The following is a 14625-nucleotide window of genomic DNA, read 5'->3' as shown; positions in this document are numbered from 1 at the left end:
AACAACAAGGAAACAAGATTCGCGTTTGCGTTCCTCGCTATTATCAGAGAATCATTTACGAACAGGTACATCGAATAGCACATCCGGGATTGAAAGCCACGCAAGCACAAGTTCTACAGCAATATGTGTGGCCCGGAGTTAAGAAGGACATATCGAACTGGGTACGTGCCTGTATCGAGTGTCAAAAGAACAAAGTTTCCAGATACACCAGGTCAAAACCAAACAAAATCGAAATTCCGGATGACAGGTTTGAACATGTCCACATCGACATCGTGGGCCCCTTGCCAATATCCAATGGAATGCGTTACATCTTGACCATGATTGACCGTTTCAGTAGATGGCCGGAGGCAGTAGCAATCCCCGATATGACCGCAGAAACCGTCGCCAAAATTTTCATCGAGGTATGGATATCAAGATTTGGAACTCCAACGAAGCTAACATCAGATCAGGGTCGACAGTTCGAATCGCAACTAATGAATGAGTTGTGCGTATTATTAGGTTTAGAACGAATTCATACTACACCTTACCATCCACAAGCCAACGGGATGATTGAATGCTGGCACAGACCACTCAAAACGGCACTAGAATCATACAAATCAAGTTGGACCGATGCTTTACCATTAGTCCTACTCGGACTAAGAACTGCGGTACGCGGAGAGACATCAGCATCTGAAATGCTATACGGTATGATCATTCGAATTCCCGGTGCGATGATTGAAAAGCAGCCCCTTTGGGGTTCTAAAGAAACTTTTGTAGCCAACCTACGAGAAAAAATGAACTCGCTAATACCAAAATCAGCTTCTAATAATGACACAAGTCGACATGTATATATTCCAAAGGAACTTGTGGAGTGCACACACATTTTTCTAAAAACCGACAAAGTCAGAGCCGCACTAGAACCTCCTTTCACAGGGCCACATGAAGTCGTCTCAAGGAACAGTAAAATGTTCACCATTAAAATTAAAGACAAACAAGTGACAGTTTCGATCGACAGGGTAAAACCGGCCCACATCAGCAAGGATGCTGATTCATCATCTGACCGCATAACTAAAAGTGGACATCACGTACGTTTCCGGATACAATGAAAGTGTTATTAGGAAGGGGGAGTAGTGCGGTGTGCTTCACATCGCAGCCAAACTGGCCACACTTTATTTCAGCAACGCCTTCAGTGACAGATCTGTGAACTAATTTCATTCTTGTTGGGACGCGTCCATTTTCCCCCCGTTTTGTATTCCGCGTTACATTTATTCACGCAATAAAAGCTATACTGAGTTTCATTCCGATAATCTTTCGCTATTTGGTTTCGTGCACCTCAAATTGTTCATGTTCAGCTATCAATTTTTACCAACCCGTATGAGTTCGTATGTGCCTCTGAAGCGTCGTAGGATGCGAAAACGCTTTCGGACAATGTGGACAAGCGAAGGGACGTTCACCTGCAAATGAATGATCATGCTAAAAGGTCTCATCGAATAGAACTCTTTTCCACCAACCGGTATGAATGAAAAAGTGCAGTTTAAGCTTGGATAGTAGGCCAAATATTTTTCCATACATTTTACATTTAAACTGTTTCTCTCCTGAAATAGATTAGAAAGATGCTAAGATGTAACCATTTTAAAACCAGTTTCTCACCCGTTTTTAACCGTATGTGGTCTTCCATTACAATTTCGTCCGAGGAGCCTTCCCATTCACTGTTTCTACGCTGATGAGTTTCAGTGTGCTTTCTGAGCGTGCAACGCCTCTTAAACGCTTTTGGACAATGCGGACATTAAAATGGACGTTCATCTGCGAATGGAAGACTCTGTTGATTGGATCATTGTTGTAAAACATTCCTCACCAACCCGAATGATTTCGAGTGTGCTTTCGGAGGTCCGAAGGATACCAAAACGCCAACGGACAATGTGGACAAGGATGGGGACGTTCATCTGCGAAGAAATGACTGCTGCTGAGTGGTTAATTGTTGTAAAAAAAATATTACCAACCCGTATGAGTTCGAATGTGCTGTTTGAGCGCCGAAGGACGTCTGAACGTTTTCGGACAATGTGGACAAGAATAGGGACGTTTACCTGCAAAGAAATGACCCTTCTGAGTGGTTCATTACATTAAAACATTGTTTACCAACCAGTATGATTTCGAACGTGAGCATTGAGTTTGTATTTTAAGCTAAATGTTTTTCCACACTTTTTACATTTAAACGGTTTTTGTCCTGAAATAGATTATTGGTCAATGTTGAAAGGAAATCGCACCACATCCTCGCCCCAGGTGTAACCGTATGTGGTCATTCAACAAACCTTCTTCCGCAATGTCATCCTTACTTTTATGATGTTCCGAAGGTGTGTGAGCTTCCTTCTGCAAAGCACTCAATTCATTTGTTTTTTGTGTATTTGTTCCAGCATCTGGAATTAATGACATATTGTCGTCTTCGTCCATTTCGCCTCTGATGAAGAATACCTCTCCGTCGTTCTCTTTTTTAATTCGCATTTTGACATCCTGTTCAATCCGCCCAAAGTCCACATCTGGCAACTCGTGGTGGTCATCAATCATTAACTCTGGTTCCTTCTTGATGTAATCGGTCGGTTTGATGCTGGGCAAAATTCGGAAGCAGCTCTCGGGAATGTTGTGGACGGTTATGAATTCTTGGTGGCATTTGTCGCATGTTCTTAGAGGCGAATGAACTGAAAAGTTTAAAGCCTCTTTAATTCAACATCATCATCATCATGTCGCATGTTGGATAACTGCTCAACTGGGCAGTGGAACTGTTCAGCTTCTTCCGCAGGACAGTTTTTAGTTTCTGCCCTCGTTGAGAGGGAACCAGCACGTGATAGAATTCCTCATTGCACATACCTGAGCAGAAGCTACATGGGTCACTGTTGAAATAGAATGTGGTCAGACACCAGTGTCATTTCAGATACCAACAATATATAACTATTACGATACGCATTTCTTGCATTGACCAAAAAGGAACGGAATACAAATAAGTCACATTGCGATCGTAACAGTAGGACTAAGCGATTGTGAGGCTTGTTATGGTGCGGTTTCTCAAAAATTTTCGCAATAAACTTACAGATTGTTGCTAACAAACGACAACTCAAATCAGCCCAATTTCAACATAGAAATTCCAAAACTATCTTCAAATTTCAGGAGTAAACAAAACAACTTGTTTTATATCCGCGATAACAAATGCACAGTGTCGACGTCTGGTGGTAAACCCGTTCTTGAGACAGGGTTGCCATAATAAATTCTGTGTTTCAGATCTTGAATTTTTTTTTCATCTTAGGGGTCGTCCACATACCCCACGTGGACAACTTTGGGGGGGTAGGGGCTACGAAAATGTCCACGCTTGTCCACGATGAGGAGGAAGGGGGTTTTGATATTGTCCACGTGGACACGTTAAGTATTTTTTAAAGTAAAATATTCAAGTTAATAGTCAAAATTGAATGAGATCTATTTTGTATTTACACGATTTACGAGTACTCAGTATTTATTAATAAAAAGACTGAATTGCCCGAGAGTGCTGCTCGGTCAAACATCCTTATTGTTTCATATGACTGAACCTCTTTCCTGAAGTGTATATTCTGAAGGTAACGCACATGAACTAGGATCCATCAATTTGTTCCAATCGGTAATAGAGGGCCATTAAATCCGTCAGGATAAAGACACCCAATAACACAAAGAATGTTGGATTTTTTGTAGTATTAAAAATCACGACTTAAATGCGGGTTGAATTCAGCTTTTGCTCTTGATCACAAAACTATTTGGTTTTTTTTTCGAGAACTCTCAAGGATTTCTGAACATTGAAACGAACAACAAATTCTTCCATGAGTGAACGGGCCGTATCTCTGGAGATCTGTTTTTTTCAATGATGTTGTTCTTCATTGATGTCTGGTAATTTTTGTAACACGCTTCTTTTGAGTTGTCATGCTGCTACTGCTGATTAATTAAAAGAAAAGATTAACCCTTGATGCACATGAACTACGAATCTACGCTACAGATGTCGAAAATCACCGTTCCTGAGAAACGAAACATCACGAAAAACATGCATGCAACATGCAAACATGCAACAATGCAGGGACTACATATTAACCCATATTACGGAACCCGATCGGATTTGACATATCGCTATCCGAACGAAATAAACTTTTGCATTCTGCATTTCAAGGTTGCAGCATTTGCACAATCCGATAGGATTTGACCCGATCAGATTAGGGGAATAGAGACACGAATTTCGGACGTTTCTTCGAGCTCCGGTAAAGTAAAACAAAGAATATTTTTGCCATCCATTATATCAATATTTGTTTATCTATCTTTCAACAATAAAACAAAAATTGAACGGAAAAAAATATATCCATAATTAGAAGCTGATCAAGTGAGGGGAATCAAAAAAAAAGTTGTGCCATGGCGTACACGATTCCAGGCCTTCTGGTTATCTGAAACAAACAAATCGAACAGATTCTGAATCAGTAAAGATGCCACTATCGCATGAACCTCGAACAAGTCAAAAACGTGTTTTTTGACAAAATGGCGGAAATTTGAAGAAAAAAAAACTGTTTAAACATTTTTTCATGTTTCTTGATTTTTTTTAAATAGTAAAGTTACGAAATTATGATTTTATATAGGTTCATGCGATAGAGAGATGCATACAGATTGTGATCATATAAACATAGATCGGATAAGTAGAAAAAATCATGTTTCGAGAAAAACGCGTTTGAAGTCAATTGTTATGGCCGTACTAGATAAGATATCGCATCACTAAAATGGCTATAACTTAGCAAATGATGAGATTTTCGAAAAGTCTCTTTTATGGTATATTCTTAAATGTCTGAATTAGAGAAATATGGAGAAAAAAAATTGATTTTTTTCAAATTTCTAGACTAGAATACCCTCTTAAAGAACGCAACATTGTGCTAACGTAAAATCCGACCAGATTCCGGAATAAGGGTTTATTTTACCGAAAAACACTTGAAGGGACTTATCTCAATCTGCGATTCGTTTCATAAACGCTACGAAAATACATATTTGTAACGAATTGTAAAGGGCAATCATTCACAAGAATTTTGAGTTGAAAAAATCTTAGCAAGTTAATGGAATCCCGAAGCAGGTTTTCGCTTGAAGAAAGTTATGGCTGGGTTTGATAGGGATGAAAGAAAATCTGTATCATGAGCTTCTACCAAGCAACTAGAATGCTGAAATATTCAGGAAAAAAACGGTGCATCTACGATCGAAAAGATGTACGTCTACAAAAATATGCTTTTGGTTTTTTTCCTTAGAATCGGCATGAATTTTTCAGGACAATATTTAGCATGATTTAACAATTAAGGGTTGGCGGTCAACGGAATTATCGATCACGATGATACTGCAAATGTTTTGTTTTTACTAGGTTCATTATAGCCATCAGGTACTACCGAACCTGTAAAAGCGAAAGTCATTTATGTTTAGACGAGAAAATTCTGTTTTCAAACAAAGTGCTTGATTTCATTTTCTGATTTTTTGGAAACTCAAACAGCCGGCCAGCTTTAATAAAAATACTCGAGAATAAGCTCACAAAGGATATTTTGAAATGGATATGGAGATAACGTGAATGGAATTCGGAAGAAAATAATGAGCTCCCGGACAATGTTGAAAAACATCGAAGATTTCAAGACAAATCGTTACCATTGGTAAGGCTATAATTTTTATCAATAAACATAAGGAATAGAAAATAGCAACAAACATGAAATGAAATTTAAGCGAAAGAAAATAGAATTTCTTGATTTTTTCCTAAAAACCGGAGGAATACCTTATACTCCTCCCCCTGTTGTCCACGTGAACATGTATAAGGAATGTCTACGCTTGTCCACGGAGGGGGAGGGGGTGTCTAAAATCGTGCTTTTTCTGTCCATATGGTATGTGAACAGCCCCTTAGTTGTCTATTTAAGGAATATTAGTAGATTAAATATCTATTAAATACATTTAGTCGGATCATTAGGGCTATTCTTGTTTACGTCAGTAGGTAAAAATGAAAAAATTAAAACATTACCTATTTTTTTACATAAGACTACATACGTTTTTCAGTAATGGTACCAAATCAGAAAGCAGGTCACGGTTTTTTATAAAATAGTTTTAACGTTAATAATTTTTTTAGCTCTGAATAATAGAATTGGAAATTCTAAAAAAAAATTCGGCACGTTATACATTTCGGTTATGATTAAAATTAACGTAAATTGAAAGAAAACACATTTTCCAATCGTGTTCCCGTAGCCGAGCAAATGCAAAATGCAGCATTCGTTCTTCGGACAATGTGGGTAGAGAAAATATTGCTATCTAAGCTCCACTGTATTATATTCATTGAGTATAAACAAGCCATTCACGATTTCAAATTTCAGTATTCACAAGCAGAGTTGGGCAACACAGTTCACTTTGATGAACGGTTCAGTCACTAACCGTTCATCTAAGTGAATCAGTTCTTTTGAACCGTTCTTTCGTTCAGCGGTATTAAGAGCAACATAGAATGTTAGCTGGAACCCAACAGAACCGGGACTTTTAAAGAAACCTTTGTCGAGAACGGTCGGACAACCCCAGCGTCGCGAGAATAAAGCGAGAACCGCGAATAGCCGCGTGACAAAAGGCGGTTTCAAGAAAAAGTGTTCTGTTGTGCGTTTTGCGAGTACGCGGGTCGCGAATAAAACGGAAAGTTTGTGAGTGAAATTAATATCCTCGACGTCAGAAAGGTACCAGAGACGACACTGTCCGTCGTCTACACGCCGCATTGGCCCGGAGTCCCGGAAACGAAAGGTGAGTGTAAGCTAAGGAAGTGGGTGAAAATGTAGCGTGATATCACGGATTAGGTGTGTCCCTGGCGGCGCAGTCGTACGTAAATCGACCCTGAGGAATTTATACAGGGAGTTTTGTGTGTGCCACTAGACACCCAAGCCAGAACTTACAAGCATTATACAGAACTACTAAAATTTTAAATATTAGATAGAATTATTCTTTAAAGTCTTCCCAGATAAATCATTACGGATTTTGAACATCAAAAAATGTTTTTCATTCGAATTTTAATATTTTTGAAACAGTTTCTTATTTACACTGAGTGGGGGTGAGAATGGGTCAAGCACAAAATTGAATTCCATGCCAAACCGATATAGTGATTGTCAGGTTTTAATGAAAATTGGTAGTTTTATTCCTCATCACAAAATATTAGACCCGTGTTTTTTGTTTTTTCATCAAGGTGGCCATTTCCATTTTATTATGGTGGTCCGAAAAATCAACTTTTCCCACTTTTTTCTCCAAAAATGACTTTTTTTAAATAATTCGAACTACTGGACCGATTTAGATGATCGATATATCAAATTAAAGCCAATGTGCTAGTTTTGTTTGAAAAACATTACACTTGAAAAAAAAACCAGATTTTGTTTTCGTAATTATTGATTGTAATTGTTTTTCATAGCTTACATGGTTTCAGAACTAAGGTCACCATATTTTTTATATTTTTTTTTGTTAAAAGCTGAGGTTTTTTTTACATAATATATCCGAATAACAGAGAGATGTTTTTTTCGCTTCCGAGTGATTTTGCAAAGTTAACATGTTTTCAGTTTTCGTTCAATATTCCTGTGCGACTAGAATCTAATTTTAATACATATGTGGTATTTCATGTGGATTCAAATTGGTATATCGATCATCTGAATCGGCCCGGTAGTTCAAAAGTTATTAATTTAACAAAAAGAAATTTTTGGAAAAAAGGGAAAAGTGATTTTTCGGACCATCGGTTAATTTTGAAAAATCATAACTCAATAGCATAAAATAACGCATCTCTGAGTTTTGGATACGTTATCTAAAAAAAATCTTAGCTTTCAAGAAAAAATATGAAAAAATATAGCTCCCTTGGTCCCGAGACTATATAAACTATAAAAAATACAATCAATAAATACAAGACCAAAATGCAAAAATTCCTTCAAGTGTAATATTTTTCGAAAAGAGACTAGCTAATTGGCTTTAATTTGTTATGTCGGTGCAGTAGTTCTAAAGTTGTGAGTTTTCAAAACAAGTAATTTTTGGAAAGATGTTGTTGAACTATCTTGAAATTATTGAAAAATTGATTTCTAAACACAATTCTTAATAGAAAGTAATATTTACTATGTTGACCCATTGTCACCCCCTCTTAGGGGAGAGATTGGGTCATCTATCATTTAATCGTAGTTCAGTGAAAAATTAATATTATTCAACAATTCCTTGAACAAATACGAGTGATCATCATTAGAGAACATTTCTACGTAATCAGAATTGTGTTTTACTCTAATTCACGATAGTTATTCAACAAAAATTTCGAAAAAAAACCATGAAAATGGGTCAAAAAAGGTAGTTTTCGAACTGTTTGTTAAATAACTATCGTAAATTAGAGTAAAACACAATTCTGATTACGTAGAAATGTTAATGTGTACATTTTCCGTAGGCTTTTATAAGATGCGAATGAACCGCCGAGTTTGAAGCTTCTTATAAACAAAAAAGAAGAACACGAAGTAGGCATTAGAATGGGTATATGAGTATCATTGATACACCCCAATACATAGGGTATCTCGAATTTGTCGAAAGAAATTTTCCTTTTTTCAATAAAATCTTCTTTCCAAAAGTTGCATCATGTCATTGAACACTGATGAAACTGTTGGTTGAGCCAAACCAAGTGAAAATTTTCCTCCTACATTAATTTGGGTAATTTTAAAAATGCAGGAATAGCAATGCTTTTGAAAGTTCAAACGTGGTCCAAACGGTTGTTTCCGAAACATTTTCAAATGCTTCTCGGCTAAGCCTGAAATACTGCAGAAAGCTTGAAACAAAAGAATAATTATTATGATATTATTATATTTACATCGATAACATAAATAAGACAAACTCACTCATTTTCATTTAGCGATATAGAGCTACTTTTAGCTCACAGCTTACTGGAGGATTGTCTTCTGTGTTTCAAAATAACCGGGCAACCAGTGAAACACAGGTTTGCTTGCGAGAGGCCGCCGCTTCCGACAGAGAGTCGGCGGAGGGACTCTGTTCATTATCCTCGTTAGATGAGGATTTCACCCCTATTACATTGACTTCAGAATAAATTTCATGATAAAAAAATTTATGAATATTTCGCTTTTTTCCGTATGGCATTTATATTTATGATACTTTTTTCGGACAACCATGGCTTCTCAAATGCTACTCTGCCCTTAAGACCAGGCCCTGGCCAAGAGGATATGATCCGTGAGTCAAGATGGAGTTCTTCAGTTATTCGATTACTTAAAACACTACGCTCTTTTAACCATTTGGCTATATATTTCACAACACACAACATTTACAAACATTCGCCATTTTAATATTAAATCAGACACAATTCCAGTTCAATATTACGTAATACTGTTATTACGACGGATTAGTGCGATGAATCCATCATCGAACCCCCCGACGCGGTTGTTGTAAACGATGAGTCAAAATGAGCAATAGCAGCTTATCATTGTTTTGATTTGATGGTGAATAGAAACAGGATTCGAAGTAAATTAGATTTCCATTATTAAATAACTAATTATTATAATTGAGAAACCTACTTACAGACTAGAAATTGAATTACTCTATTATATTAAATTTATTTGTATAAAAATACCTAGTAGGAGACCAATTGTAAGTAACTAAAATTTGTTATCCTAAAATAGTTCGAAATGTGGAATTAACTCGAACCAATAAATTTACAGCTTTGAGCTGATTTCATCGGGAACCTTGGTGATTTCTTCTGAGAAGACCTCCGAACAGTAAACCCCACCCCAACGACGTAACAACTGTATTGCATAGAATACATATTCGAAACAGAAAAGTAAGTTTTCATTCATTATTTTTTATTTTAGAAAGTGTGTTAATGTTATCCTGAAAATTCATGACTGTAAAATGGTTTTCACATTTTGACCCACCTGGCAGTGTGTTAAGCGCCTTGATTTACACCAGCTTGAGAGTTTTCAATCTGTTTCGCAATTTTCGGAGCCCATAGTCCCCGGTCCAGCTCCGCCTTCTTCACGATAGCTCTGTCAATTTGGCCAGTTGTCTTTGGAGGACGCCCCGATCGCTTAGCTGGTGAGATAGAACCACGCTTTTTGTACATCTGCACAATCCTAGCGACCGTATCTTTGTGAAGCTGGGCAGTGTCGGCAATATCACGGTAGCTTTCGCCAGTTTTGTGATGTTCAATAATTATATTTCGGATGCTGATCGAAATTTGTGCTTTTTTTTGGGCATTTTGCAACAAATAATTGAAATTTTGAGCAAGAAAACTTCAAGAGCACTAAATGACAGCTAGACACAATGTTTACATTCGAGAAAGTTGCAGAATACACACTAAAACTCTGTGAAACACAATTGAATCGTAGTATTCGTTTGGGGGCGGATAAACTTTTTTACCCTTTTTCATCATAAAAAAATCTCAAGAAAAGATATAAACGCCCTATATCTGCCATACAAATGAAACACAAATTTCTGCATTACTCGAGATGGAGATGTGATAAATAAACATAAATTTACAAATCATGGAGGAACACTCACCAAACTAACCTGCTTTTAATTAGAAAAACAAAAAAATGTAAATTGGTAGGAGGGTTGATCAACTTTTTTTTGCATACTGTATGTGGAGGCGATCTGACGTAATGGTTGACATCCGTACCTCTCACGCTGCAGGTCACAAGTTCAATTCTCACTTCCGACATACTTTCTTCGGAATGGAAGTAAAGCTGTGGTTCAAGTGACGTACCAGCCAAAAGTCTTGAATGTCACTATACAGACTATACACTAGGGTGCCAAAGAATGTATGGGAAAAAATTGACCCTAAAATTTCAAAAAGTTTCCCTATACAAAATGTTCACCACCTCGAAAAAACACCCTATGCCAAATTTCAGCTCAATCGGACTTAAGGGAGAGTGGCGCAAAGCGGTCAAAGTTTGAGTTTTTTGAAAATCGAAAAATCACCCAAGAGTGGAGTAAAGGAATCGAGGTTTTCGAATTTTTTTTTTTGATGCCAAATGTCTTAAAATTGCATAAAACGTCGAGATCTAGTGTCATCTCGAAAAAAAATTTTTTGTCAAAAATCGGCACTCTGGGACTTTGTTTTTTTTCGGCATGCGAAACGCTCCCCCTGGGTGATTTTTCGATTTTCAAAAAACTCAAACTTTGACCGCTTTGCACCACTCTCCCTTAAGTCTGATTGAGCTGATATTTTGCATAGGGTTTTTTTTTTTTTTTTTTATCTGTATTATAGTGATTTTCAACTCATTTGGCTGGTTCGTCACTTTTTACTTCCATTTTTGGAAGAATGTCGGGAGTGAGAATTGAACTCGTGACCTTTAGCGTGAGAGGCATGGATGTTACCACTACGCCAGATCGCCTCCACATTTTGCATAGGGTGTTTTTTCGAGGTGGTGAACATTTTTTATGGGGTAACTTTTTGAAACTCGAAATGACCATTTTCATTGGCACCCTACTATACAATATACAGAAAAATATACATACTTATTGTCTAGAAAACGAGATCGTGGTATCTAACTCGGTTTGAAATCAGGCACTTAAATAATTACATGATATTGATGGTTCGCATTATCTATATATATAAAAATGGATTTCTGTCTGTCCGTCCGTCTGTCTGTCTGTTTGATTCTTATGGACTCGGAAACTATTGATCCGATCGACATGAAAACTGGTATGTAGGGGTTTTTGGGGTCGGGGCCATGCAAATGAAACACAATTTTTTGTATTTCTCGACAACTAATCAATTAAAAGAAACTAAATTAGATATATGGAGGCTTTAGGGCGCAATAAATGTTATCACGGTGGTTAGACACTCCACCCCCTCTTTAAGGGGGAGCTGCTATACAAATGACTCGAAAGCTAATCAAGAAAATACCAAATTTGGCATGCGAAGGTTTTAGGGGACACAAAACGTTTCTATGACGAATAGGCACTCCTCCCGTCTCTCTGAGGGGGAGAGGAGGGCTGCCATACAAATGAAGCATACATTTCCGCATAATTCAAGAACTAATAAAGCAAATGGAACTAAATTTGGCATGTGGAGGTTTTATGGGGAAGAAACATTTCTAAAGTGGTTCGACACTGCTCCCCCCTCTGTCATACAAATGAAAAACAAATTTCTGCATAACTCGAAAACTAATCAAGCAATTGGAGCCAAATTCGGCATGTGAAGATTTTAGGGGGCTCGAAACGTTTCTATGGTGAATAGACACTCCTCCCCCCTCTCTAAGAGGGGTAGAGGGGAGAGGTCTGTCTTTATTCTATCATATTTTCTGTATCAAACATTTATTCCATGTAACGGAGAAATATGTTATTTGCAAGTGGATGAAAAATCTTGAACGAGATTTGGGTCTGAAAATAATCTGATATTATAATGATGAGTTTTGGTAGAAGTACGAGGAATTTTTTAGTGAAAGGTAAATTCAACGGGGTCGATTAGAAGATCAATCAATGAACAGTTCTGCCATTGGACTCATGAACTTGCGCTTAGTAAGAAAACATGAATGTTTGGAGGTCTTGATAATAAAAAACAAATTTTGGGCGGGACGAAGTTCCCTGGGTCAGCTAGTTTATGATAATTGAATTCTTATCAATTTTTTTCAGCAGATAAATGCATTGTTATTGTTTTTTTTAATCTTTTCATGGAATATTTTAAATGCATATCATTAAAGTTTTTTTCGCAACTGTTGGCACTTTCGGATGAATATAACGACAGAACACGTTGCGCAGAGATTCAACATGCGATGTGTAACCATTGAAGGTAGAGCTCATTCATAAATTATTACAACATGTGAACATATTTGCCAACATTCTGATATTATCGACATCAGCTCTCTAGCTTCGCTTCCGTACTTGCTTAGGGTGGGACTCTGAACGTGTACTACATTATAAAACCGACTCGGTTGAAGACCGTGTTAAATCGTAGAAAAACTTCTTTCAGTCAACATGACTCGGATGACAATGATTTAGAGCCTTCCGATTATGAACAATATCGAGAGCTGCCGGATGCTTTGAAAAATGAATTCCAACGATTATTGCTAGTTTAATGAGAACCCATTTTTCAAATGACCAGCAAGGATAGGTCCGTGGTAACTAACACGAACGCGAACCACTGACAGCTCGTGTATCAAACAATTAAATTTATTGTTCATGATATCGCTACCTATCGAGCGAGCGCGGTATAGTTCAAATACTTTCCGTTTCTAAAAAAGTACATGAAAGTTATTGAGCTGCCTGGTATGAAAAAAACAGGTAGTAGCAATTTACACAACTGTGTTTTGGCTGTAGTAATCACCCTTCTTTGCAGTCGTTTACAGGTGTAAACGATCGTAAACGTTCGCAGCAGCAGCAGGTACGGAATGCAGCGGAATGAAAGTAAACTCTGTTCCATCGATGAACTTGAAACGAAAGTGAACGTATGAGTGACTAGAATTCCGCTTCAATGAATGGAATCAATCAGTCAGACTTGGTTTGGGGTTGTCTATCCACTCTGTAAAGCATGAACCGGAATAAAAACAAATGAAATATAGGTTTTCTGTTTGTTGCAAAAATACAGCGGAACTTGATGATGACTAATCCCTCTGAAATCTATATTTTGTGGTTCATAGCTTCGCAGCGATAATAGGAATTCGTTGACTTACATCTTTTCAATCCTGTATCACTTGTGTCATTTCTCATTATTTATTATTAGTTGAGTGGGGCAATCGTTAAAAATTATTGGATCCAATAATTTTACGTAATATTTAAACTTTAAAAAAGTTTATCTTTATCAAGTATGCATCCTTTTTGTTCGACAGCTTTTGCTTGTTTGAAGGTTTGAAGGTTCCTTTACTTTTCTCTCATAGAAAAAATCCCTTGTACGTAAAAAGATCATAAGTATTGACAAAAGCTGGGAAAAAATAATGTATTGTGGACTTTCGAACCCTATGCAATCGTTAATTTAGTTTATTGCGAAGTGAAACTTGACGAAGCCATGGGAGTAGAAAAAAAGATGATAATGTGTACCACCCTTCTCTTACCCTGATTCAAATATCGCCTAAACGATCGCAATTATACCTCAATTTTTTCGCGCAAATATCTCCAATCAGCAACGATCAAGTTCCATATGCCTACATCCGCTTTTTTTTTCCAAATCTGTACCACATTTTGATACGGCCTTTCCTTTCGTCTGTTGGAATCTAAACCAGGCCTTCCGTGTCGTCTTTCTTACCTTTCTTGATTGGTCGATGATGATTCGAGCTCGTCCGGGCTATTATCTGCGCGCTATGTGCGTTGGGTTGTGTTGGACATGTGTGTCCCAAATCGGAATCACTTTCCACACCCCTCCCAACCCGGCACGGTGCAGGCATGCAAAACTTGCTCCGCCTGCGGGTTAATTGGGTGGAAATTGAGGCTGATTAGCGAACAGAATGGACGGGGAAACAACGGGCTGAATGATTTGAGCGTGATTTGGTCCGTTGTTGAATAAGCGAAAACATTTGGATGGGTGTAATCTCTCTTGTGGAATAAGAGAAAGAAAGAAAAGATCATCAATGTTCGAATCGATAACCTGAATGCATGTGACCCAACAAGTTTGGCTGGGGTTATCTTTTGACCGGTAGAGTTTTTCTTTGA

The 14625-nt window shown here is 37.5% G+C and overlaps 1 protein-coding gene across 1 annotated transcript; it reads right to left on the bottom strand.

The window, feature by feature from the left end:
• Positions 1-490: 490 nt before the first annotated feature.
• LOC129767880 (zinc finger protein 761-like) lies at positions 491-2858 on the bottom strand. Its single transcript, XM_055769129.1, has 8 exons — positions 2842-2858; positions 2289-2672; positions 2120-2203; positions 1980-2063; positions 1839-1939; positions 1630-1782; positions 1491-1574; positions 491-1433 (listed from the first exon to the last, which is right to left on the bottom strand). Exons 2-6 carry the CDS (start codon positions 2539-2541, stop codon positions 1657-1659), a joined length of 648 nt encoding a protein of 215 aa, XP_055625104.1. The 5' UTR covers positions 2542-2672; positions 2842-2858; the 3' UTR covers positions 491-1433; positions 1491-1574; positions 1630-1656.
• Positions 2859-14625: the final 11767 nt, after the last annotated feature.

Source organism: Toxorhynchites rutilus, chromosome 2 (assembly GCF_029784135.1).
Source record: "Toxorhynchites rutilus septentrionalis strain SRP chromosome 2, ASM2978413v1, whole genome shotgun sequence".
In the NCBI taxonomy this organism is placed as follows: Eukaryota; Metazoa; Arthropoda; class Insecta; order Diptera; family Culicidae; genus Toxorhynchites; species Toxorhynchites rutilus.
The sequence above is the reverse complement of the archived record's forward strand: the minus strand, read 5'-3'. Positions and strand labels throughout refer to the sequence as shown.